Source organism: Embiotoca jacksoni, unplaced genomic scaffold (assembly GCF_022577435.1).
Source record: "Embiotoca jacksoni isolate LCO1_2020_lvr unplaced genomic scaffold, fEmbJac1.0.p SCAF_11, whole genome shotgun sequence".
Taxonomy (NCBI): Eukaryota; Metazoa; Chordata; class Actinopteri; family Embiotocidae; genus Embiotoca; species Embiotoca jacksoni.
In genome coordinates, this window is record NW_027185241.1 from 16540220 (window position 1) to 16567924 (window position 27705).

The following is a 27705-nucleotide window of genomic DNA, read 5'->3' on the forward strand; positions in this document are numbered from 1 at the left end:
CACGTACAGGTGATTCAACACTTAACAGACTTTTGATTCAACCTAATAAAGCAGGTGTATTTCACATTAAATCCTTGTTTAGTGGTTAAATTACATGGAAGAGGAAAATTAAAGGCATATGAAGGAATGAAAGCCTGTTTGTGAGCAACTGCAATAAAAGGAGGAGGGAGGGAGTCAAGGGCCCTGAGTTATGGGAAGGTCGAAAGCAGAGAAAAGCGGGGGTGGGGCGGGACATTAAAAAGATTGTGTCCGTCTGGCTAATGGTTCTTTATGGCTCCCTCATGTCCTCAGATGGGCAGGATGACTGGCAGAGTGTGACCACTGGTAACTGTACATCACCTCTGTTTGCCCCCTCCGGCTGACGTCCCACTCAGCGAGGCTGCCTGCCACGGTGAAGTGAACCACTAAAACACCATAAAACCAACAGACTAAACAGCCATTCATCATTACTGCGCACACATGAGCCGCATCACACGCAGGAGTCTTAACTGTCCCACTCGGTGACTCAATGCGCACATTAAAACTTCATCAAGTAGTAGAGACACAAAAAAAGTCTGACCACTCAAACCGCAACCGCCGTTTGTAATGTCCAGAAATAAGGCAATCATGGGTGCAAATGGTTTTGTTGGTCACTTTTATTGAATTGGGGATGACTTGAACCAAGTGCAAAGCGGCACTGTGCTCCTTGAAAGACAAGTGTGGAAAAGAGATGTAACACAATGTGTCGGATGATCCATCTTCATTGTGTTAAAATCCATTTTCCTGACCTGCCCAGTTCGGTGTCTGCAATAAAACAACAACAACAAAAAGAAAGTGTCAAGAAAACATCAAATCAGACCATTTGCAGATCACTGGAACCGATCGAAACAACATTTTGTTGTTGATTGTGGGAAATGTGAAAAAGTAACATACATGTGCAAGTAGTTAAACGCTTGTCATGAGTGTGTGATGTGTGTGTTCTGCTGGTGAGCGCTGGGTGGCTGTGAGGGCTGACAGGGACCCGGAGCAGCAGCCCAGATGGCCGGCAGTAAATGTTCTCTATATGCAAGTGATTTGTAGCCTTGAGGACAGCAGGATGTTATGGTGCTCTGTGAGTTGTTTGCAGCCTCTTTTGTCTAATTACAAAAACTCCTTAATGAGGGGGGGGGGGGGGGGGGGGGGGGCTCTGCTTTTTTACAGGACAAGGTTATGGCAGCACTCCTGCAGCAGATATTCAAACAATAGGGAGGAGGGTAATTGAGCACATCAAAAGATACTCGAGAGCCGCACAGTTAAAAAGTGAACATTTAACATGTCTGTTGTAACTCGGTGGCCTTGGTGCCGTCAGCTGTCGGGTGAACGATCCGACTCGTCAACCGGCTCTGACGGACGAAGAGTCTTCAAGGATCCGAGTGAAGCAACCGCTCCAGTTGGGAGTGTGTGCGTTATTATGACACTCTGTGTAGCTGCAGTATTTGAACAGTCTGCATACCACAACGACACACAAGGTCAACATCAAAAAACAGACTTAAATGGGATGACTGGACCCTGAGCCAGACATCTGCAGCAGGTCCTAAGTGCAGGGAACTCCAGGCTTTGAGTAATGTTCACCAAAAGGCAGTGCGAGCGTCCACTTTATTTACGTTGCTGCGCTGAGTCACCGAGCTCGGCCTTCGTTTTACGGTTGTTTGGAATCTACCTTGTCATTAGGCCTTTGAAGAGCAATGGAAGGATGAAAGCATTAGCTCTGTTAAACTTGCTCTTACTGGCTTATTTCGTGTAAAGAGAGCTTTTGTTGATGGTTGTTCATCAACATTCTTCGGCCTTGTTCTCCTGAGCCGATCATTTGAGGCGCTTTGAACTGCCCAGAGTTCACGTTGATCTTCAATCTGACCGGCTGAGGGAGTTATGGCTGCCCTACAGCGACGAGCTGGCAGCGGAGGGGTGTGTGTGTCTGTGTGTGGGTGGGTGTGTGTCTGTGTGTGTGTATGTATGTGTGTGTGTGTGTGTGTGTGTGTGTGTGTGCGTGTGTGTGTGTGTGTGTGTGTGCGCGTGTTTCTGTGTGCGGGTGTGTTTGTTTGTATGTGTGTGTTTGTGCAGGTGTGTGCGTGTGTTTGTGCAGGTGTGTGCGTGTTTGTGTGTGTGTTTGTGCGGGTGTGTGCGTGGGTGCGTGCGTGTGTTTGTGTGTTTGTGCAGATGTGTGCATGTTTGTGTGTTTGTGTGTGTGTGTGCGTGTTTGTGTGTGTGCGTGCGTGCGTGCGTGCGTGCGTGTGTGTGTGTGTTTGTTTGTATGTGTGTGTGTGTGTGTGGGTGCGCGCGCGTATTTCTGTGTGCGGGTGTGTTTGTTTGTATGTGTGTGTGTGGGTGCGTGCGTGTGTTTGTGGGTGCGTGCGTGTGTTTGTGCAGGTGTGTGCGTGGTTGTGCGGCTGTGTGCGTGCGTGTGTTTGTGCAGATGTGTGCGTGTTTGTGCGGGTGCGTGCGTGCTTGTGTGTGTGCGTGCGTGCGTGTGTATGTGTGTGTGTGTGTGTGTGTGTGTGTGTGTGTGTGTGTGGGTTTTTGTGTGTGTGCGTGTGTATGTATGTGTGTGTGTGTGTGTGTGTGTGTGTGTGTGTGTGTGTGTGTGTGTGTGTGTGTGTGTGTGTGTGTGTGTGTGTGTGTGTGCATTCTGAATGTACAGTATGTGCTTGCTCACCTCGTTCCTGGCGCTGTGTGCCTGCTTTTTCTCAATGTTCATGACCAACATTTGGCTGCGGAACGAGAGGCTCTTGGTCTTCTCAATCACCTGCTGGTAAGGCGAGATGGCGTTGTTCCCCATGACCACATGGCCCTGGAAATATGGACAAAAATGGACAACGGCCTCACAATGATGCCCGTAAGCCAATCGCATTTGATCTCGCAGACCATTCTACAAACACCAACCATAGATCCTATTCATTTCTACTGTAGGCACATCTAGATAATTCTATGTCATCCTGGAGGACTGGGCTATGATTTGCTGATTACAGAGAACTGTTGTCATGTGTATGCCAAAACATGCAGGTTCAACATGGAACCTCACAAAGGAAACCTAACAAGGCTCAGATATTGCGGTTAAAATGTCTTTCTGGCGAAGTCTTCGATTAAAAAAAATCAGGACATAAGTTAGACTCCTTCTCCTTCTGAAGTTTCATAAAGGAGGAACTAAAAGAGACCCCTAATTTGGAAAGGTCTGTTTTAAAACAGAGTTGATTCATTACTTAAGTACTGAGCGGACTGATTGAGGAAGAAGACTGAAGGTCTCACCAGTTTGGAGTCTATCTTGGCGTCCAGCCTGGCGTTGCGGATGAGGTTGACGATCCATCTCTCGGCTTCCTCGGGAGTCATGTTCAGTTTGTCTGCCAGCATGCTGTTGATTAAACAGAGACGGGGAGCTCTAACCTGGTCTGGTAAAAACCCAAACACGTATGTTGTACAGACATTCGCAGTGGGCGACACGTGTGAGTCATCCCGTTAGAATCTTGATTTGACCAATGCTTTTGTTTTTAGACCAAATTTCTGCAAAACTAATGACATTTCCATCATCCTCGTCTGTTGCAGTGTATGACAAGACCATGGTAAACGCAATATCAGCTAAGCAGCACGCTAGCAGTGCCACTGTAGGTAGTTCAGCATGCTAACATTAACATCTAGCTCGACGCCCCGTTCGGCTGAAGTAGAACCTCACGGCGTATAGAGCACAGTATAGAAGAACTATGAAAAACAAAAACCTGTACTTCTTCAGGAGGAGAGTTCTCAATATAAACAAAATGCACCTGAGATGACTACCATTCGTATTGCGAGAGTAGCACTTCTTTTGCCAAAACCTGTGGTTGGTAGACATTCTTGTGATAAATCTCAAGAGAAGATAAAATCTTTGCAAACAGTGACTTCAATTTAATGGAGTTGCTGTCTGTGCTGATTCATGCATGAAATATACAACAGCACCAAATAACTCTTAGTTAATACTTCACTACATTATGATGGATGTTGCACATTAGGTGCCAAATGACTAGCTACTATTTCCATTTGACAACGTTAATAAATGGCCGACATATTGTGCTGCGGGCGAAAAGCGTACAACATAAAGCACACCTGAAAAACACTTCTAATGGTGCTCTGCTAATGGGAGCTTGATTTACAGACTTGTACAAACAACTCAATTAGAAGTGCGGGGACGGCCCCATGTTGGGAGCCTCTGTGGTTACTTATCCTTTCATTTGTTTTGTACCTGTTTCCAGGACGCACGCACTCTCGACACCTGGCTGCTAAAGCTCGTCATGACGCACGGTTCCTACCAGCGACTGTCCGCCAAAATAAAAGCCAGGCTGGACACCGGGGTGCTCTTTGATTACAGCGAGGCGTAGATGTGCCACAGCAGAAAGGAGGGGAGGTACGAGGGTGGCTGGCACTCTTTGATCCACAGCTTTCCCCACTGCAGCTGGCTTCCCTTGTGGCTTTCAAAATAACTAGACCCCCTCAATACCTCCATCGAGACCCCCTTCCCCCAACGTTTCCTGCCCCCTTCCTCCTGTCTGACCCCCACCACCCTCCACGCCTACCACATTTCATATAAAGGCTCCAATAAATATCCTCAACCGCTTTGTGCACTGCTCAGAATTACTACAGCAACCCAACCTCGCCTCGCTACACCCCTCCAACGGCTGAAAAACCTGACCTGCACATATACTGTAGGTACAAATTTGTCATTCTATATAGATTTTGTGTGTTTGCGCAAAATAATAGGGGTTGTGAGGCAAATATAAAACCAATTTTCTCCACCAATTATCACTTCCTGGTCCATTAATCATATTTTGTGAGACTCCGTCAATGAATAAGCAAGAATCTGCTCAGTCCACACGACTTCTCACGCTACGGCTCTGCAAACAGATCCCACCACCATTACTGATTTCAACTGTCGCTCTCAGAGGCTTTTTAAAACATTCTTTTAGAGGGAAGTCATCTTATTTTTGATTTGTGATATGTCTGTCTTGCCTCAAGGCTCCAAAAAAAAATAAAAAAGACTACCACTTTCTAACTCATGAATGTTGGTCAAATGGTGGCAAAACCACCAATAAAGAAGGGGAGAGAGATGATGTCAGTGTCTGGATGGGGCATGAAAAGCATAAACAACAAATAGAAAGCATTACCTCAGAATAATGAGCAAACTAGTGCTTGTGTTCCAAGTGACTGCACATCTCTCAACACTTTCACCACAGTGAAGTGATGGAGAAGGTGGGAAAGGAGATAGAAATAAAACACCAAAAATCACCAGTTGTGAGTAGAATCAAGCAGCCCAGACGAGATGGATGAACCTGCCATTCACACCAACAAAACTACTGAAACTCGCTCTGCTGGGCAGCTGATTACACTTCAGCTCATCAAACCTGTGGAAAATGATGCATGACAACAAAATTGCTCCTACGGATCATTATTGGGAACCTAACAAGTTCGGAAAAGTGTTGGCTGTCCAATGACGCAAGTTTAGGTTGTGATGGATAACACATGTCGGTGATGGCAGAGTGGCACTGTTAACATCGGGGCTGTGAGTCTGCAAGCTGACATGTTGCTAATGTAAAGCAAATGATGCATTGACAAGTCGCTGTAGCTCGTACTGATAGCTTAATGAATTCAAGATTTGGATTTGGGACGATTTCAACAAAAAGGTGACTGATGAGGTCTCTGGGGGTTCCCACCATGTGCTCCGGACTCCTTCGGATCGTTCTTTGTGACTCTGTATGTCCTTGTTTGAGACCAATCGGACGCCTGACTGACGGTACTGCGCACGGGGCAAGAATCGAAACATCTAAAGCGCCTAAAATCTTTGCACAGTACGACCTGTACAGTCATACTTACTGACATTCAGGAACACCCTCCTTTTATTTATCTGACAATCAAGTAATCTAAGGCAAATTCGAAAGAAATTTGTTATCGGTTCCAATTTTACCCCAGCGATTAGGTGATTGCTGCTCAGGGGTACTGCGGGTGTTTTGTTTGACAATTCAGTAAATTGGGGGCACATGTCAGTCAAGTCCAGGTCAGATATGGTGATCAAAACAAACATGATCTGGTTTCCTCGCCGGGGACTTGGGTTCACCCCTGACCCCTCTCGACGTGCTCTGTGCAGCATAACAGGAACGCAGAGTGCCCCAAAAGGCCCAGGGCCTCGGCCTGTACCAGCCAAATTCCTCTAATCTAATTTATAAAATAAAGTCTGGCAATGTTTTCCTCCCAGGAAGCACATTTGTATATCAGAGCAGGGTTACTTTATCTTATTGTCTCCGAGAGTTCTTCAACAGCTAACCCTACTTAGACCTCGGAGAGAAGGAAAGGAGGGAGATGTGAGCGGGAGCAGGGAAGGGTCAGACTTAAACAACCTACGCTATTGACATCCTCTGGCCCTAAAGCCAAGCAGACAGCCTCCATGACTGGTTTTATTTTACACAACCACGATCCTGTTCCTTGGGGGAGAGGGATCACTTTCATTTCGACCCCTTGCTCACTCTGGCTCCTGAGCTTTCGACTTCAGGCTAGGGGACTCCTGTAGGTCTCAGTACCGACCTCACACTTGAAGAGAGGGGTCAGGCACTGAGGTCTAACTCGGTTAGGGGAGAGAGGAGGATGGGGGATTCTTCTGCAGAGTAGCCCCCTTCTTAACATGGCGGGCCTAAAATGAATGCATTGTTAAACACTAACATATGATAGCGTTTGGGAGACTCCAAGCCATTTGGAGCAACCTCACTTTAGGCTTGGGGTAAAATTGAATTTTCGGGGAAAGCGAAATGATTGTGTGGTCTTTTTAATGACTCAATTGTGAGGTGGAAAAGATCTTCAGTGTTACATCCAAATACACAAGACACTCCTTCCAACTACCACGGAGATGTTGTGTACAAATACAATCTGGTGATGAAAAAACAACAACTGCCCAAATGATTACGTCTCAAGTATTTACTCAAAATGTCAAAGGACAAGTGTGCTTTTGAGGGTCAAAGCAGGGTCTTGCCGCTGAAGCATTCATGAAGGACTACGGAAATAAAGCCTATAAATCAAACAAGGAAAACAAAGCTAAATTGGAAACACACACTCGGGACACTGAAAAGTCTAGACAAAAGGATGTGTGTGTAGGCAATTACGAGTGCAGGCTGAATCACATTTTCACTGCCTACAGTACCTTTTACATAAGCCTTTATTGCATAAAATAACTGGACTCCGCCAACTTCTGGTCTACTTTTGTGTCCCAAGTTGTGGGCAAAAGGCAAGCTAAATATCTGTGAAACCATCGTGGCCAACAGCTGTAAAAATGTCCTCATTAAAAACAGCCATCAAATTCATTTGAATCCACGCTTGGGTGCAGAGGGCTTCTGGGTAGAGAAACTAATGACTTGGAGTTTGGGTGTCTGTCAAAAATAGACATGTTCTGTCCATCGTCATAACACCCCCAAAAATAAACACGGAAATCCCTCAAACTATCCCTGATTTGTGTTCCTGCTTTGGAAACCTCAACAAACAGAGAACTGAGGACACAGAAAAGGTGAAAAGTAGAAAAATCACCGTTCCGACTTCCTCTTTCAGTGTTACCACTAACCTTTGTGGTCCTTAACAAGTAAATGGATCCAATTGCAGTTAGTCTGCCAAAAAGAACCAGGACTCCTAATCAATTCCAGACAATCTGCAATTGGAGATTTCGACAGGCCCTGATCATGTTCCACGGTTCAACCTTGACTACAGACCTCCACGGCTCTATATAGAAGTCAATGCAATCATTTTCGTGTCAACAGAAGTAATTCTTTCCCTCTTTCCACTGAGCATCATGTGTTCGTGGACCAAATTTGAAATGCAGACTTTCCTTCAAATCTTTTTGCATCCACAATATGCCCGAGGGGCAGTAAACTGCTTTCTGAGAGCAGTGGAGAATTTGTACTCAATATTAGTCAGGAACAGGAATCACAATAGAAGAATTGATGTACTGCCTAACATCAGAGATGATAGATACCCTTAGAAAGATGAGGATCAATGGCTGAGAAGGGAGAATCCTCTCTTTTTATCTTAGTCACTCTCTAAAATTGATGTAAAGCGGCAGCCAAATCCTATAATATCTCTTAATTGCATACAATTACTACCAAAAAAAAAAATCCTCTCCGCTAATGCTCACTATAATTAGCATTTACAAAATTTCTTGGGTTTTGGGGACACATCCAAGGTCAATATTATTTTAATGTAACTAAACTGAATTTGAAATTTGCAGTCAATTGCGACCTACAGAAACCTCTGACCTCCGTTTACCTGAACAAAAAGAGCTGAAAATGGCTCAGAGCAGCTGGAAACGTCTACCGCTGTGTTAACCCTGACCTCTTCCTGGAAGCAAACTGTCTGTGAACGGGCCTCGGACAGGTGGTCTTAAAAGTTTAGCAAGCAGAGCAACCTGCGGAGACCTGGAAGCAGTTAAAGCTCATAATACTTAATCTTCGAGATTCGTGGGGTCAGCGTAGCTGTGTGTGGACGGGCCAATAAACACTTATCTTTGAGGAAAATTCCACTCATCACAAAGGCGACGTTCTTACTTCCTGCTTGCTGACTGCGTACAAAGTCAAGGGAAAGCAAATAGAGCTTCCTGTTGGTCTTTAGGGACGTCTGACGGATTTCTCCTGTCCAATACGCATGTGTCTCTAAACGCAGCAGCACCAATGACAAGTTCACAGCTTGCAAGTTTGTTGAATTGTGTTTGAACTGTGTGTGTTGTTGCTAACCTGATGCTGATGCACTGATGAATCCTGCAGAAGGTCTCAAAGATGAATAGTCGCGCATTCTCGATGAAGTCCTCCAGGCAAGCGACCAGGAAGAAGTCATTCACAAGGACCTGAGAGACAGAGAGCACGTTACCCACGGGCATTGTACAGAAGACATTATTTCTCAGGATATAGGCGAAATTAAAGTTTCTGTTACATCCGAAGGTTCAAGCAAGTTGAAACGTTGGATACGCTCAGAAGTCATCGCTTGGACCAGACTGAACATCAGTAAAGAGTTATGAGAGCAAGTTTCAATCTGTCTGCCTTTTGGACTTCATGTCTTATTTAATTAAGGGGGAAAAAAAACAAAACATATTCACTGAAATCAAATCCATTTTTTACTATCGTAAGAGTAATCAGGGTAGGGAGGATCGTACTGGCTCCATTTTTGTTACCAAAAGGTTGATATTGGAAAAGGTTTTAAAAGTGAAACTCCCTCTGTAAGTCAGCCATCCGAGGCAAAGTGAGGCTCTTCAAACCAACCACAGATCTTGAAATCGTACCATCACCACATGAGACAATACAGTAAGGGCTGAGCCAACCACAGAGATGACCACACCGTCTCACGGGTCATCTGGTCCGCTGCTTCAGTGTCGCCAAACTTCACAGCTACCGTCATCCTCCGACTGCAGCACCAGCAGTCAGAATAAACTCATTGATGAGAGCAAGTCTTCATATACAGAATCACCTGTGACTAGTTACACTAAGAAATTCAGCCTCACTTGCACTCTTTGACACAGCTGCATCTGGCCAATTCATCTACTGTAGATGTTCATGACCCAGCTATGGCCCCAGAGGTACCACTGTGTGAAATGATTGCGTTTCTCACTGCTTGCAGCATTCCAACTCTCCAGCGAGCGCTATTTCACATCACAGACCTCCATCTTCAAAAAGTTCTTCATGAATGAGCAGCTCTTTGTTTGCTTAAGCTCCGAAAGCTGCTATCTGCCCAGAGTTCTGGTTGAATAGATCCCAACTACATGGCGCTATCAGGCAACACACATTTCAGCTATGACAATGCTTATCTAAGGCTGATAAACTTTGAACAGTTAAGTGCCCTAATTGTTGTCATCTGGGATTCAGACCACAAAGTTTAAACAAATTCTGAAAGGGGCCTGAAGAGCCTCTTTTATGCACATTGTGAGGGCCTGACTATAGGTAGGCCTGTACTTTTCATTCTTTGACATGCAAGCATCTAACATCTGACAGTGATTCCAGATTTGGGTGGAGTGGGAAAGAAACAAAAAAAGAACTGAACAGGACAATTTAAACCGAGCTAAACTTCCAATTTCAAAGTACTTGGCTCGAACCATTGTACCGGGTACAGTGAACTGAAGACAGCAGAGCTGAAAACAATACCCATATCTTCGCTATTACAGCAATCAGTAAATAGATGGGTGCCACTCTTCTCAATGGCTCAAAATTGATGCATTACAAATGCTCATCAAGACGAGAGCCCATCCCAATGGGGTATCCGTTTACCTCAATCACTCCTCGGTCTGTGAAACATCTTTCTACCGCTGAAATAATCTGCTTTCTAAAAGCCCGCGTGTGAATTTGTGCAGGGGGAAAATAGCATGACTTCAAACGAGACCATTTTGGGTAAAATGTTTGCAGACCATCACAGGTAATGCATTAAAGGTGCTGTTAAACATTTTTGGAACCACCCACCTCGCTAGACCTGCTTGTGCACTAGTCAAGGTCAATAAAGGGCTTTTGTGCCTACTGGACGTGTTCTGATAAGACTGAGAGGAAGGTTAGCGTTAAAAGCACCTGGAATAACTTGGGCTCTGACCCGAGAGGTAGTTGGGATTGGGCATCTGTTTCAACCACAGCAGAGTCTCTGTAAACAGAACGCCGTGAGGCGAGGTCAAGACCAACCCACAGAGTTCCTAAAAAGTGCATGCAAGTGTTTAACAAGGTCGGTGATTGAGGGCGTGTCACGTCTGAGCTGAAATCGGATACAGCTCTAATATTGTTGATAGTACATGTCATCATTTGGAGATGGCCTCTGGAGGCCTTTTGCACAGGAAAAAAAATTCTCATTTTCTCCTGGAACTTGCTCTGGAATTATCTCTGACCACGCACAGAGTCTTTGATGGTATAACCAAATAAAGACAAATCTGGCCAATGAGTATGGTTATAGCTTCCTCATTTGTTAAAGAGTGATTTGTGACGCTGATGACTCTTTGTATTAGCTAAAAAAAAAAAAAATAGGCTAAAAAGAAATGGAACCTTCAGTAAACCACTGACATGAGTTATAAACATTTACTCCTGGGAAAGAGCAATTTGATCAGGCCAGATGTTTTTCATTTTCAAGGTTTATCGGCGAGAGGCAGAAGATGAAAAAGGGGCTAAATAACCCCAAGTTTAGCTTTTTATTCCTGTGCAGCTCCAAATTATCATGTCATCTGGGAAAGCCAAATTACAGCGTGTACGCAAAGAATGAACGAGGAGATCAAGTTACGCAAAATACACACAAGGCACACTCACTGGGACACCTGCTCTCTCTTTAGATTTGATTACTGACCACTGAATGTGTCCAGAATCCCGTTTAGAGTAAATACGTATCTCCTGGCTATTGGCTTTCAATGCAAGGCATACTGTGTCATTAATTATCGTTATTGTATAGTTCAGGCAGTGATGTTACTGTGTCCACCCCCTGTATAGCGGAATTAAAATGCAAAACTCTGCACAAAAAACAGCCGAGGCAGCATTTCAGATCAGAAAAAATTACAACAAAATAACGCAATGACACTCCGCAGTGCACAAAATAAAATTAGGTTGACTTCATGATGAAAAATTATGTTCCGCGAAACAATTTTAATACTGTCAAATGGTTTCAGAAGAGCCACAAATTCTTGTTCAACATAGTACTATAAAAAAAAAAAAAAAACTAAAAACGCAAAAGAAAAAAAGCGCTGGTGATCTTCAGTAGTGCAGTTGAGAAATCCATTTCTATTTAATGAGTGGGTGTCACACTAGTCCACTGATCTACAGGTGGTGGTAAACTGCAGAGAAACAAAGGTACCACAAGGGCAGAGAAGAAAAAGAAAACGGCTCGTGACCATCCATGTAAAAATAAACAAAAAAAACACTTTTAGGAAAAATCCAGTTTTATGAAGGCAGTGCACTCGTGTTTATTAAACCTCAAGGAAACACAATGTATTTTGGTGTGGAACACCAAATGTAAACTGCACAGTGCACCTTTAAATGTACATTTTTAACAGTGTCAGAGCGATGCTGATTTAACTGTAATTACTGCGGCTGTAGTCTGTGGTGTTGAAGTAGACTGTGGTCAATTTTAAGGTGTTTTTACCACTGTTGCTTCTTTATACATTTTCCTCCAGTTGCTACTTTATTAGGCACAACGAGCTCAAACAGTCAGACACAACAGCGCTGTTGTCAATTCCTTCATGAAGGTTTTATTTGTCCCTTTCTGTTTCTGAGGGACTTCATGACAATTATAGTGAGAGGTGTTTAAAATATTGAGACCAAAATCAATCATATTCCATACACAAGCGTGTATGTGGGACGGTAGAGCTACTCTATGAATGCAACAACCAACAAGTGCCGTGTCGTCACTATTATGGTCAGTTTTCATTCTTGACCAAATGCTGTTTGTTTGTACTGCAGATTATCTGTCTGAAGTACTATAGAGAACGTGAACTACTAACACTGCTTTTTAAAACAGACTGAACACAGACATTGACAAGGGGAGAATCTGACAGAATCACAAATAAACAAAATGCTTAAACAAAATTTGAGCTTGTTCGACCTGTTTTTCCCCTCCACCAATCTGCAAGTCTAATTTCATTTAACTTATCACAGTACATCTCACTCCTCACGGTGTGTTCAGCTCTGTAGAGGCCTTTTACAGCGTACTGCTCATATTCTATTTTCACATTGAGGACTGCAGTTAGATTTCACCATTACAAACCAAAATTGAAATAAATGCTCTAAATAGCGGTGGTATGACTTATCTCCCTCTTAAAACGAGTGTCTGCACGCCTCTGCGGAGACTTTTGCTTATAAAGCTTTTACTGTTAACTACTAGCCTGATGGGTCAATTACAGGTCATAGTAAAAATCTGACTGACGCCCGAGTCATGCAGCGTCCACGGAGACTTCTATATCTGACAGTGTGAAACAAGACACAGACTGTCACTGTTCTGTCTGCACTGGACCCACGCAGGACGAATAGAATCGCTGTGTGAACGGGCAGGGGGTCAGACGGAGATGACATGACTACTAACCATGTTTACTACGATGCTTTGTGTCAAAGTTCGGGAGTCTGACCCACCAATCAGAGGTCAGAAGGAGAACTCTGTACAGTCACGGAGAGGCACAAGAAGTCCACTGCTTCTCATAGTTTGAGAGCAAAAGGATGAAATGCGTGTTATTGAGAGGACTGAGGTGGTTACTCACCGACTCGCACTCCCTGAGTTTCTTCTGAGCGCTGTCGAAGTCAAAGTTCACGTACAGGCACTCCACAAACTCTGTGATTGGGTCTTTGTAGGTGTAAGACTCCTGAGGACATAAAGCCAAACATAAATTCCAAATATATCTTGAGTTATGTCTAGCTTGCAATTATTTATTTTAATACAACCAAGGCTTATCAATGTTAAGATGCAAATAAGGCAGACACAGAAGGACCAAAACTGAATGTGTTTCATGGTTAACACATCACTATAAAATGTGTTTTTTGGGGGGGGGGGGGTTTTATCCAATTGCATTAATTGCATGTAAACTTTTCCATAAAAAAGAAACATAAATCACCCAAGTTGCTGACAATAATGGCTGCATTGGCCACAACAGCGAAATAAAGGAGAACTCGAATGAAAGATATGACCTGAAAATATGACCTGAACTCCACACAGTTCTAAATCATGCTAAGATAGTGACTCCCAACCTGACCTGAGGCCACAGAGAGGAGAACACCAAGCACATCTTTTACTGATTACCAACAACCCACCACAACTGAAGTAGCTACTGTCATTGGTGCAGAAGGCACAGCTACATTACAGTTGCTCATTTCAATGCTATTCATCAGAAGTAATGGGTTCAAAGCTTCTACAGCTGGATCCAAACTCTACTACCCACCCCCTGTGCCTAAAAGGAAGTGTTAGCAATGCTAATGGGTTACATGGTCAGTTACTCATCCTTCAAAGCCCGTATGGTCAGTAAGCAATGACTTAATAACTGTGGGCCCTTTGTAAAAACCACAGGTTGAAAAAGAAAAGTCTTTTACCTGCTGTATGACCTTCACCAAATCCTTCAGAACCTGCCGACGCTTACGGACATCCTTGTTTGTGATGACCGCTGTGGTTAGGTAACGCAAGATGTGGGGGCACATAGTCTGGATGGCGTTGAGGTATCTGGGATGAAGGAGGATAAATGTAATCACTTATCAGACCAATGGAAGCAAAGACATGATCTTTACAAGGACACATAATATAACATTTTGGCTGCTTATCGGGCTCCTGGCATTTGGAGGATAGAAAAAGCATTTGCAGCTCAACAGATAAATGTCCTAACAGGACCTTCATTGCTGCACATGGGTTCCAGCTTTAAGCCGACTCTTTCATTAGTGTCCTATGAGAGGGGAGAGGAGAGAGGGGAGAGGGGGGAGGAAAAGGAAACCCTGGCAAGAAGATATAGATCAGTGAGCAGGGACCTGCCCAGTAGCTGAAACTCAATCCATGAGGGACTGATGCTTCAACCACAGGTCAACTAGCTCAGGGCTGAACACAAGAGACACAACGCTGTTCCAGGCGGACTCTAATCCCACACCAACTCTGGAGAGCGCTCTGTAAAAACATGCAACGTCCGCTCATAAAGTCAAGATAATAATCAACTGACACAACCTGCACCACCAAAACTCCTCATCGGTTTCTAAATATCTCTTTGAACTTCACCCTCGGCTCAATCCCTCACTGACCAAATTAAATCTGAAACGAGGAAGTGGAGTGGGCCCCTCTGGGTCTCCCATAGCTTCGGCCAGAGGAACACATGGTGTTCAAAGAAACAGCGCTGACAAGAGTTTAATTAGCTGAATCAATTAAAGGGACAGGGGGACCTGTGGCAGTTGTGATGTTGAGTCTAAAAACGGCAGTGGGCTACTTGGCAAAGCCATCGTCGGCCTGGTTTTAGCAGAGCTCCCTCCCTCCCTTTGTAGTTGCTTGACTCCCGTGAAGACCGCAACGCTCCATGCTGTGTTCCTGATTAACTTACACCTACTCACTCTCCTGGGGGCTCCAATAACAAGCAATCTTGCATGAGTCACTGTACCATATCCTTTTTGGGGCATTCACCCTACCCCACTTAGGGGACTTCATCTTTTCCTTGCTTTTATTTATTTATTTTATTTTATTATTAAACTGAGGCACCGCTGCACTGCTTTGCTGAAGATGCTACTGAGGCACGCAGCCAAGAAATCAAGTATGAGTTCAAATTTCCTCCGTTGAAGGGATGCTGTGGGAGAACACAGAAGATTTCACAGCTCGTCCGGAGAAGAAAATCCTGTCAAATAACCGAAAGAGTGATTTGGACAATCAGCATGTGCTCCTGCAGAAGGATTTGCCCAGTTTGCACCTGTGACACACTTCGTTATCGCACATTATCCTCCCTGAAGTCTGTGCAGTCGATACACGGTACACAAACAAAGCTTTGGACCTATATGTGCTGACTGCAGGGGTAAGGGAGGTCAAGTGTAGAGCTGAAGGCCAGCCACTGGTCACCAACTTCAGCCAAAGGAAGTACTGGTCAAGAGATGGGAAACCAGAGCCAAGCCAAGCCTCAGCGGGGAAAACATGAGGTTTCTACACTGTGAAACTGCAAAGCACACAAAACTACCCCAGTTTGTCCAAACAGATGGTTGGGTGAGCTTTTCATGAGTAATTATTGGGCTGGCCTCCTTAATCATCCACAATAAAATTAAAAACTGAGTAAAATTCAGGGAACCAGACATTTGAGTGTGCTGTGTTGTGGTCGGCTGTCATTCTGTCTGTGGAGCCCAATCATCTGCACAATTATAAAAGCCTGCAATCAGAACACGGGGAGGGAGCTAAGACATCAAAATAGGTGGTGTGCAAATTTTAACACAGTGTATAAAGTTTCCGATCTGCGATACACATGGCCCGCTTCTCGACTTGGAGAGTAAACAGACCACACGAAAACACACTTCTGAAACCACTTTGAAAAACACCAGCAGGGTTCACGAAGAAGCCCACCACCCAAAAATGTGTTATTAAAGCAAACAGTTTTCTCTTAATCAAGTTTGTGCTCCATAACGACCCAAGAATTATTTTGATACAGCACAACTTTATGAATCCAAACCAGACACAGATCAGATGACACATCAGAAACGGATACAAAAGGTCACGACATAACAACACGACTCGGTTCAAAAGCTGTCAGCGACACAAACCAGAGTTGCAAGATATTGTGTTAGCATAACATGACAGCTTTTGATGGAATTTGCATTATTAATCCTAAACCACAGCACGCCACTTTCAGTGTAGACCGAGAGCGAAGTTCAACAACGCTACAGAACTACTCTGTTGCCATTGTTTAGTGGGAACTACAACTACCTGGTATTTATTACCGTGGAGTCACATCTCTCAACAGTTTTCTATTTCCTGAGTGTAAACAAATGAGTGAAATTAAAATGGTTAAATATAAATGAGGACTTACTGTGGCTGATACAGGAAGAGCTCAATGATATTGTCTCTGCCTTTCGGGTGGTTGAAGAAGACAAAAAGAGACCAGTGGATGAGCCATGTCCTTTGCTGGAGAGACTGGAGAGGAGAGCTGACAGACTGGACAGAAATCCAGTCGAGCAGCAGCACAGAAAGGAAAGAAGGTTCAAAAGTTATTTTTAATACAATTATACTGTTCACAAAGCAGAAATATATTTCGCCAGACTCCAATGCAGGTTTTTAAGTTGTCAGATGAGAGCATGTGGTAAGAAATAAAATGCCACAGCAGAGCTGTACTGCAAGTGAAATGTCAATATGGGAGTCCATGTAAGGGAATCTAAATGTGGTATCAAATTCTGAGAAGTGGGGCATTTACGTTGTTATCGATAGTCTCTCTCAGGCGGGTGAGGTCCTCCATGGCTGCCTCCCAGTTTTGCATCAGGATCTCAGAGGCCAGCTTGCCCCACAGCGAGTTCAGGGCATTCCTGTCTGTTGATGGGACCTTGGGGGACAGACGACATTGTAAACTTATTCAAATCTGATGAATCACTCAACAAGTGTTTTTCCACATTATTCAACCAACCAAATAGATACTGATTAAGTCTTTTTTTTTTTTTTTTTTTTCAGTAGGCAGACTGTTCAGTAATATCTGCATGTATACACGGTGAGGCAGGACTGGTCACTGTTTGCTTGGCTGCAGAGGAACAGCCGCATGGTGCACAAACTTCACTCATTTATAATGAAATAAATAGATTGAGTTATGTCACATGAAGGAAATGGAGCTTGACAAACAAGAGAAACTGTTTAAGTTGTTATTAAAGCAAATTTGCAGCATTTGTAGGTAAAACATCAGATTAAGTGAAGCGATATTTGGAGCATGTGTCACTGCTGTTTTTTGAGGCCACTAAATCCAGACTTTCATTCTAAAACAATTTTAAAATAACAACTTTTTAGAACGAAAACATTTCGGATGCGGTGAACTTTACTTGGCTGAGTAATGCTGGAAGTCCTCAAATCTAAAGCCAAGGACGAACCTTTTTATGATTGATGATGATTTATGATGTTTTATGTGTGCGTCATGCATGGGAACCATTTTGAATGCTTTGTCTTGTTTGCAATTAGGAGTAATCCAAAGAGTTGGTTATTATGGATCAACACAAGTAACAAAAGAATTGTAAAACCTGATGCAGCACAGTTTGGAGACACTGAGCCGCACTGCACAGAACATGTTACTGATATTACCAAATATCATGAAGTTGTCTGAACTTAAATTATTTACTAGAGCTGACACAGGAAGTAGTTAAATGCAGTTGATTGCCACCGATACAAAACACACAAATAAAAACATTCCGCCGCCACTCGCAGCAAAACAAACTAAAGGATTTTGTTGCTTTTTTCCATTTCATCTTTACAGTGTCGGTGTAACATATCAAACATGAAGAAACCATGTTGGATCTGGTACCGTGTGATTAGCATTTGTCAAAATACATGTTTTATTTATTGGAGGAATAATTTGATGTATTCAATACATTTAGTGGTAACTGCAGGTTCAGTGTTAAGACAGTAATGCCCTGTGATCGTAGTCAGCCACTTAAAACATGACATGAACTTGCACGTGAAATGTAAGTACACTGTTTCTAGTTGAATTTGCTGTGTTAACATTTTAGCCCACTTCAGACATGAGAATGATAATTGTAATAATTTCCATCCATTGCAATATGAACTAACGCTAACGAGACACATCTTTTTGAGGATAATTACTCTCAAACATGTTGCAGGCTACTGTTTCTGATTTCCAGAACCAGCTAAAACAAACAAAAAAAAGAATCAGGTAATGAAACACATGTTGAGAATGCCTCTGAACCTCGGCAGCGCAATCACAGTGGAGTGGACACTGGACTACACCCAAGGGCTCATGGGAAACTCTGCGCCACAGTAGTTCACGATAACACCAAACACCAGACGCAGTGACATGAGTCAAGCAGGAAGTCAGGGTGGGTGTCTGCTGAGCGTCCAGAGAAACCTAGATGCTAACCGCTCACCCCCGTACGCCGTCAGACAGCCGCTGAAGTAGACTGAGACACGACAGATGGACAAGTGGAGGAAACACTAAAAAAAAAAAAAAAAAAAGAACAGGTTTCCGCAGGAACACCACAAATTGGTAAGATTGTTCGGATATAAAGGTTTTTTCTTTTTTTTTTTTGCTTGGCAAAGTGCAGCTACAGTCTGATAACATTTCAATGAGCTGCTATAATATGAGATGATGGCAGCTAAGGGGGAAATATTTGGAAAATCTCCTGTGGTATTCCCCCAAAGCAGAACACAGTAACACGGTGTGTCCATCCATCCAGTGAGAGCAGCAGAGTCTTTGATCACAGAGCACAACTCAGGTCTATAATGAATGATTTTTTCAAGTGCAGAAGTCACAAGAAAGATCGGTATTGTAACTGTGAGAGGAGAAGCTGGCTACACTGCCGGGAGAAAGGTCAGCGTTTCATCTGATGAAGTGTTTTGTTTTGTTTGCTATTTTTTTCTCTCTTGGAAGTCCCAGCCTGCTACGTTTGGCTGACCTCCAGGTCATTATGGCAGCTTTCTACACACACACACACACACACACACACACACACACACACACACACACACACACACACACACACACACACACAGAGTCTGGCTTTCACTAGTGGCCACGCTAGAAAAGTTTCAATACCTGGGTTTTTCCAGCAGTTACCTTAAGTTTCCATTGGTTTGTGAAATGGGCACATTTTCGCTCACTGACCAGCAACAATAAATTGACTGTGCTGGGGATCCGTCGGGATACTCAATCTTTATTCTTAACATTCAATCCCTGCATTAAGTGATGATATGAATAAGTTGCTCTTTTCGGGCAAGGCCACACTGTAACAAGACCTGAGGCATGGATTTTGCAAGGCTGGCTTCCTTCATTTAATTGACTGGCTTTCCCACGTTAAATGACTTTATGGACCCTCACCTCTCCCATACAGAGGTGGGACAGACAGACAAGGGGCCTGTGAGGACGGGAGGTCCACAAAAACACTGAAAAGAGAGAGAGGAGGGGGGAGCGGTACAGACTCCCACTAATGAAATCCATTTCTACCTTTCACCCCCCTTCTAAAAAGCCTCTTGCATTGTCAAGAGTAAGCAACAGATATCTAGTTACAGCGCCTGATCTGGCTGGGACTTAAAATAAGGGGTCTAACAATTTGAGGGGTGAAAAGAAAAAAAAAGTATGCTGGATGTTGAACAACATACCTCAATTAGAGCAATTTTGGTTTATTTAGACTGAGTTGCAAAGCCATAAACACTGTTGCTGGAACAGTGGGACATATCCCTTGCAAGCTTTTGAAGACTTTTCTTGAATGCATTTTTTTTAAAGAGGCAGTGGACGTGGAAAGCTTGGATGAATTACTTGTCGTCTTGCCTCGGATGCATCTCTTCCTTCCGCAGAGTTGAGCGGATCAGTGAAATATCCATCAAATGAAGGACCCGACTGCTTTGGGTTAAGAGGGTTCATCATTGCTCAGAGTCACTGCCAAGTTTTTTCAGGAGGGGACACTCCAGCACAGTGAATGTGCATGACTAGCCAGAGCCACTGACATCCGAAAGACGAGAGGCGACGCAGTGCAGTATCAGATGCCAATTAGAATGAGAACAAAAGATGGTCTTAGTGTTTTTCACCCTAATGAATAGACAAAATGTTGATCTTATTCTTGCCCATTCTTTCAGGGCTGGCTTTGGCAGCAGTCCTTCCTTTCCCGCAAAGCTGAATGCTGAACCGAAGACAAACAAAAGCTAGAGGACAAGTGAGTGACACTTGGAAACCACCGACTCTGCAGGCTGGTTCCACTGGTCGTCGTGGGACAATCAGTTGAGTTGAACGTACCAACACTTGATGCAAGATAACACCAAAGGAGTCCCAGTCGACCTCAATTTCTGCTTGGAAATTTGGATTTATTCCAAATGGAGCAATAATCTAAGACAACAAGGTTGGAAATGCCCTCGATGTGACCTTGAAACCAGCTCCAGGGTCGGAAACAACTGACGCCACCGCCAATCACTTTGGATACAAGTCCCATCGTCGCTATGCAGGTCAAACCATCCAGAACCTTCACATTATGGAAGTCTATGATTGTGATACTGGATAATGTCCAGTTGTTCGTCTCCCTACTTCCTGGTTCCATTGGTAACTTTACAAATGCAATTTTTTAAGTTGAAAAAGTCCCATGAAGGGACATATTTGGTGCTGCGGTTGTTCCTGCTTTTGTGTTTCCTCTTGCTCACTCCGCTGAAATCTACAGCGACGTCTCGTTGAATATTACACAAGCTTGAAAACTTTCGCAGTTCTGAATACCTGCGTCGTCGACGGAACACTCATCACCATCATCATCACATCGTCATCATCATCATCACTATATAATGTGGCAGAATTCTACTGTGAATCTAACTTTTTGACCACGGCATGCGTTGCACTCAAGTTGCACCAAATCCATTCACTCTCTTGTTCATTTTTCACTCCTTTCTGAGGGCAAAGAGAGAGAGAGAGATGCCACAAGTGTGAGGACACAGGCAACGTGTCCTTTTGTTTATAGAGGAAACAGGGAGTGTGCATGTGCACTAACACGAATTCTGCCAGTGAACTGCCTCTGAACTGTAATTATCTCTGTCAGCGAGACATATTTTGGCATGATCTGATTTCAAAACATTTTGTGTGAAAATGACTGAAAGGAGCAGTGTATAAAATGTAGTGGCATCTAGCTGTGGGGTTGCAGATTGCAAACAAGCCATCGTCGCTGCCTCTCCTTCCAAGCATGAAGGAGAATCTACGGTGACAACAACTTTTGTGAAAGTTCATTTCTGGAGCCAGTGTTTGGTTCGTCCCTTCTGAACGAAAACGTGGCAATACAACATGGCAGAGGAGTTTCTCCCTATGTAGCTATGAAGGGTTCATTCTAAGGTAAGGAAAACGACAAGATTCTTGGTTTTAGGTCATAATAAATGTAATTATGAATATTATATTCCATTTCAGCCAATAGAGCCTGTAAATCCTACACGCTCCTCTTTTAATGAAATTATCGTAAACGTTTGTCTTTGTCCTCCAGCTCACTGCGGCAGGAAGAAGCAGTGTGATGAAGACGGCTACTAATAATGTCCATTTTATTTTGACCCTCCATCATGAGCGCACACCCTTTCAGAAATACCTTGAAAACGTACATGTAACCCCCTTGATGCTAACTAAGAGATGCCCTGCATAACTAAGAACATAAGCTCAGAAGTCGTGACTAGGGACTCTCTGGCCACAGCACTCAAATCAATAAGCTGTCTACTGAAGCCCGCCCCGCGAGAAGACTACAGACAGATTATGCAGTCCGCCGCTGATCACTTGGCCCAGTAAAAGATCCTACTCAAGTCCTAGAGCAGCAGTCTCCTCCTAATACAGAAGACGTGCAGGGAATTGAAGAGCCAATGACGTCAGCTTTTCACATTCAATTACTTCTAAGTGTTCTTTTCCTCTCCTATGCAAGCATTGGCCTTCTGAGGAATTAAAGCAATCTGGCAGACATAATGTGATGTTCAATGTTAATATGTCAGAGGAATGCCTTAAGTTAGTACATAATATGGATGCTAAAACACTACTGACACTGTTAAGTGAGGTGAGGGGTACACTTATCAGCAAACATCCCTGCTGATGTTGGATTACGACTGTGTTGAATGTGTGTGACAAAAAACTGAAAGCTTACCAAGACACGGAAGAAGTAGAGGTACTCTGCAGCACCGGAGTAGTTTCCACACTCGTACTGGAACTTGGCGTATCTGTACAGTGTGTCCAAGTACTCCTGACGAAACTTCAAGAGAAAGACAGGACGAGAGTATCAATATCACAAACGGAGAAAATGTGAATCGCTGTCAGACCAAGTCAAACAATACGTATAATATTTTCAATTCAAACACTGTACTTTCTCTGTAACTCTGTGCAGTCATAGGAAATTTCAGTTATGCATCATATATATTGGGGTTTTAGGGTAAAGGGGCTGTAGTTTAAATCATAATAATAAAAAAAAAAAAATTACTTCCGAGCTACAGCAAATGAATTTCAGATGATGTCAACTAAATTGCAAGTCTGATTTTAATTCAATATTTATTTGTAGCAATAGAATCACGTCCTTGCTCTGGTGGCACACCACTGCCAAATGAATGTAAACACTGCTATATCATATCAGTGGTATTTTGCCAAGAACAGCAAGAGACTATAACGTCTGTAACAAATCTGTCAAGATGTGGTTGTGTGAACTAAATTAGAAGTGCATATGTAAACATAGGACTGTCATTTTGAGGCTACTTGTCTTCCTATGTTTAACTGTCCTTCCTGATGTCCAGTATCTCGGAGCATTGTGCGCTGACGTCAAGCCATTCACTAAGAGTCGGGACAACTGTGACAGGCAGCGGGCGCCTTGGGCCGCCCAAGCCTTTCCCACCGCAGGCGGAGGGACCCTGAGCCTGGCATGTGTGGAGGTACACTGAGGACAGCATGCAAGTCAGCGGGATACCGGAGTGGGAGGGGACCGATGGAGGGGAGGGTAAGAAGCCAAATATCACGGTAAATATAGAACCTCCGGCATTCTTGCGGTTCTATCCACGAGTCCCGAGCTACTCCGTTTATTCTTAACAATTCACCACAGAATGTAAATGTCCACAGAATTTGTGCAAACCATACAAACCCCGAAAATGAGTTAAGGGTTTTGGGAAGTAATTTTGCGTTTCCCTGCTCGGCCAGTCCCTCCCACTTTGCCCCTAAAACAACCATGGGTTCACACAAGAGCCATGGGAAATGCAGGGAAGAAGTGAGATGTCAGCAAACAAGGCCAACTTACGTTGTGCTTTTCTGCCAAATAGTCAAAGAGCATTCGTCCATCCCTGAAAAAAACAAAAAAACAAGACAGATCCTGTAGTTAGAGACCATTTAACTTGAGTCGCCGTTTGGCTGCCATCCTGGTGTTTAGAGCCCCGTTCAGGTACATTTTTCCACTTATGGTCTAAATCAAAAGCCACATAAATGAAGACCATTTCACTTTTAAAACAGTGTGATGGGCTGTTTATTATGTTTGGTTTGGTTTGGTTACTGTAAATCTGTGCTAGCCATGTCTAACAAATGATGTCTGGTGAATAAAGTCAATACGGATTTCTCAGCACAGCCTCTGTGTCTCTATGGGTTTGTCAAAATAAAGGAATGCACTGGCTCTCCGAAACCCTCGCATCCCAAATGTGTTTTACAACTTTGCCTGTGACCTAAAATCTATTTATGTGGACACCACATTCAAACTATGTGTGTTTCTAGGGTCAGTTCACTTTTACAATGGGATTGAATGAGTGTGGATTCCTTGGCAAGCATGTGATGCGTGTTAAATGGATTTCATTTAGGCTGAGGCCAGATTCTTCACTGCTTCAAGACAGGTTATCTCTGCTTGGAGGCTAAAGATGGATGGCTTCTATAAGCTCCTGGGTGACTTCCCTGTAGTGAGGAATGTTGGCCCGCTGTGCACTGCAGGATCACAGATCCTGAAAATGTATCAGAGCCGCTAGCCGCTGCACATGTACCTCTCTGCACAGAATATTATCTACAGCGGGCCTATTCAGCTAGAGGCTACTATTTGATTTGATTTATCTCTGGCCTGAAAATCAGGGTGAACCATAGACATATAAGGATGTAAGTAAGTAGGACTGTGCATCTTGAGTCATAGACAATCTGTGTGGGTAACCTTGGCGACAGGATAGTGCTGAGACAAGTAGGATCAGGGAAACCCTGTGTTAGCAACAGCAAGCGCTATAACTGACGGCTGCAGCATTACACCCGCTTTGCCCACGCCATTCGTTCAGTCAAGCTTTACGTTGCACTCTGGGCCGGCGAGCCACAGAGAAACTCCCGTTAACTAAGCTGACAACAAACTCTAATCTCTAATCTCTAGTATAAGAGCGAATGGACTGACAAGTATTTAGTCACTCTGCCAGCTGCAACAGGTAAACTCATAAACGGGTGTACTGGCTGCTGTCTGAAATTGATTATAATGACAACATAAGATGAGAGAAAAGGGATGTGCATGACTAGTTTATTCCAATTAGCAATACATCTACTGACATTATACAGGAAGCGTTATTTGTAGACATGAATTGACAGAGTATTCTGTGTGGCCCACAACCCCATGATTTTTCTATTTGACCCACTTCCAATTGAAGTAGAACACCCCTTATCCCATATTGTCTTCATCATGAAATACAAAACATCTAATATTTTGCTCTGCACTTGTTATGAGATTTAGATGAGAGACAGCACTAAAAAAAAGTCTCGAAGCCATCAGCAGCATGTTGATTCAAAAACCCGAAAGTGGTTTTCATTACTTTAACAAGTCAAAACAAATGAGAACAGAAATCAGAGGTCATCTTAACGGTGTTTAAAATGCACAGAGTGGATCTAATAATGACAGATTGTTAATAAATATGGTAATAATGTGATTTACTGTGACAGCTGATCTTGGTTTCTGGCTTCAGAAGTTGTCCAAACAAAGCATGGTAAAGCGTAGAGGTCTGTTCAATAAATATTCTAAGACAAGATGAGGTTTCATTATTCTGTAAAATGTTTTGTGGATCTGTGTCGCTCTATTAACTCTAATGGGATGGCACCAGAGGTCAAATGACAACCCGTGTCTCATCTCCAGCCCTGGATGATCCTCTGATCCAGACATAATGTTAAAACTAGCAACTGCACCAAGTAGAATTTAGGCCACAATGGTGAAAAAAAAAATGGTTGCATGTCCTTTGGCTCGAGCGACAATTCATCATTTGCCCCAGATGAGCTTCCTATTGTTTTACAAATCCACTGGTATGAAGTAAAAAATCACGTATAATTTAAGACAGACGTGACTCCTCATTGAAAAAGAAGATTTCCACTCTACGCCATGCTGACAGCAAACTAACAATAATATAGACCAGCTATTATCAGGCTGCAAATCTCACCTAACAGTTCCTACAAATCTGTGGCTTCAATAAACAAATGTCTGCTGCTGAAGCACAAACGGAAAGAGGACAAAAATGAAAGCTGCTTTTGATTAACTGTCCTCACTCACGCCAAGAAACAAAGGAATCTTAAAGACTGAATATGACCCAACTATTTCAATCACTGTAATGACAAAACAGTCTTAATAAAGTTAACCACAACATCAAGCATCTGTCTTTTTCTAACTTTTGTCTTTGATGACTTCGCTCAACAAAAACCCCTGAAAAGGCTAAATCCATTTTACATTTAAAACGCAGTTCCACTGACTCCGGGGGAAAAAAAAAAAAAACTATTGCAATGCTGATGTGCCATCTACTGTTTCAAAAAAACAGTTTATACTAATCCTAGAATCATGGCACTAAGACCAGCAATACATTTGACAACCTCACTAAAGCAAATCATGTCTTGCAGAAAATCTGTTTTGGGATAACGATTAAATAAAGAGGAAAGACACCAGTTTTGGTTAGAAAATAACAGGCCGTACCTGGTGGACTGCATCTGCCTTGTTGTCTCCGGGTCCTCAAACATTTTCACAATGGGCTCCGTCTCCGACTGCAGCTGCTTCAGCTGGGCTACAACCTCTGTCCTCTTCTCCCTCAGCGCTGACACAGGGAGGATAAAGAAAGTGATTAACCACAGCAACACCATAAAGCAGCGTGTACAGGGTCAGCGTCCCGGTGCTGAAAACGCTGTAAAACGAGGTTTACTGCTAAATCAATTCTGAATGGGGTGTGTGGCGTAGTGCAGCAGCCCGTTACGGTTCTTATCAAGCAGTATTAATAAATCCCTCGGTTTATGTGTGCGTTAGCTCCGGAGAAGGAGGGATGAGCAGCGTGCACCCACCAAACCTCCAGACTCACTGTGGGGGATGTCCTTGTCAGAGTAGAGGCTTCTGTACACGTCCATGGCGAAGTCCACCATGTTGGTGTCGCTGAGGAGATCCAACTTTCCGTGAAGCAGCTCCTTCTCATTGTAGATCTGAAAAACACAGCAAATAACAGAAACCAGAGGTGGAGGAGATGTTGTTGGACGTTATTATCCGACCAGGAGGGTTTTTTTTGACTAAATTACAAAAGGCTGATGGGATTATGTTTCTAATTTCATAATTATTTTCAAGGCACAAGGTATTTGCTGGGTAACTGAACGTGGCCCGTGTTTCTCCTAACTTCTGATAACACCGTTTTAACACCTCGTGGTTTCGTCTCAGCCTTCAAGAGAAAAAGTAGCTGATGCTGATGTTAGCTTCCTGAACAAACCTCGAGGTTAGCCGAAGCAAACGTAGTCTGATGGCCGTGAAGTTGTGTTCAGATGTTTCCCGACCGTTAATGTAAACCCTCCAAACTGTCGCTTAATTATAACCTTTGTTGTTGTTGTTGTTGTTGTTGTTGTTGTTTTTATGGTAAGTTAACCACTTCTCCAGCTTTCTAGGGGTTAGCATTGCCCGAGATAGCCTGTTTGTGCGTGTTTCGTCACCCGGCGTGTCCCCGCTGGGCGGAAACATCGTTCATCTGTAGAAAGGTTATCGGGACGGAAACACCGCCCGACAACTTGTGTGCAATCTGCCGCTGCGAGTTTGGGAAACGCGCGCTCCTACAAACCGTCTTTGGCTGTGCGAAAAGCGCGAGCCCGATGGAAGCAGCGTGAAGCTGCTCCAAATTAAAAGAGCTTCCGATACAGACTTTTCAAATGTACGAAGCAATTGAAATCTTTCGGCAGCTCACAATGCAAAATACGTTTCACGGCGTGTTTATTTCGCGGCGTACATTCACGTAATCGCTATTAAGTTGTCCCGCAGCCGTTTATTTTGTGTATTCCCCGACAGTTTCCACGTTTTTTTCCTCAGGGGTGCTTTTATTTTGAAAGCACGTTTCTGTATTTCCGCCTACATTCCGGTGACGTGACGCTTCCCTCCACCGCGAGAGAAAATGTGGCCAGCTCCTCGGCGCGCGTGGCTTTTACAACTCCTCGAAACACGTTTACTGTTGGTTAAAAATGGCACCAAAAAAATGAACCGTGGTGTTTATGTGTAAGTATAGTTCGTACCTCTTTTACAGACAGGAACTCCAGCAGAGGAAAAACGAGATGACGGTCTAAAAAGTGGGCAATTTTGGTGGTGAGGTCGTAGTCCGCCATGTTTGCTCCGGGGGAAAGGAAGAGGA

General features: G+C 43.6%; 1 protein-coding gene across 1 annotated transcript; it reads right to left on the minus strand.

Annotated features, from left to right (window-relative positions):
* Nucleotides 1-617: 617 nt before the first annotated feature.
* eif3ea (eukaryotic translation initiation factor 3, subunit E, a) lies at nt 618-27705 on the minus strand. The gene is made up of 13 exons (XM_069143372.1): nt 27590-27705; nt 26407-26524; nt 26031-26148; nt 23370-23412; nt 22239-22343; nt 16856-16981; nt 16475-16599; nt 14031-14157; nt 13208-13309; nt 8742-8851; nt 3262-3364; nt 2672-2806; nt 618-783 (listed from the first exon to the last, which is right to left on the minus strand). The coding sequence occupies exons 1-13, from the start codon at nt 27677-27679 to the stop codon at nt 748-750; spliced, it is 1338 nt and encodes a 445-aa protein (XP_068999473.1). The 5' UTR covers nt 27680-27705; the 3' UTR covers nt 618-747.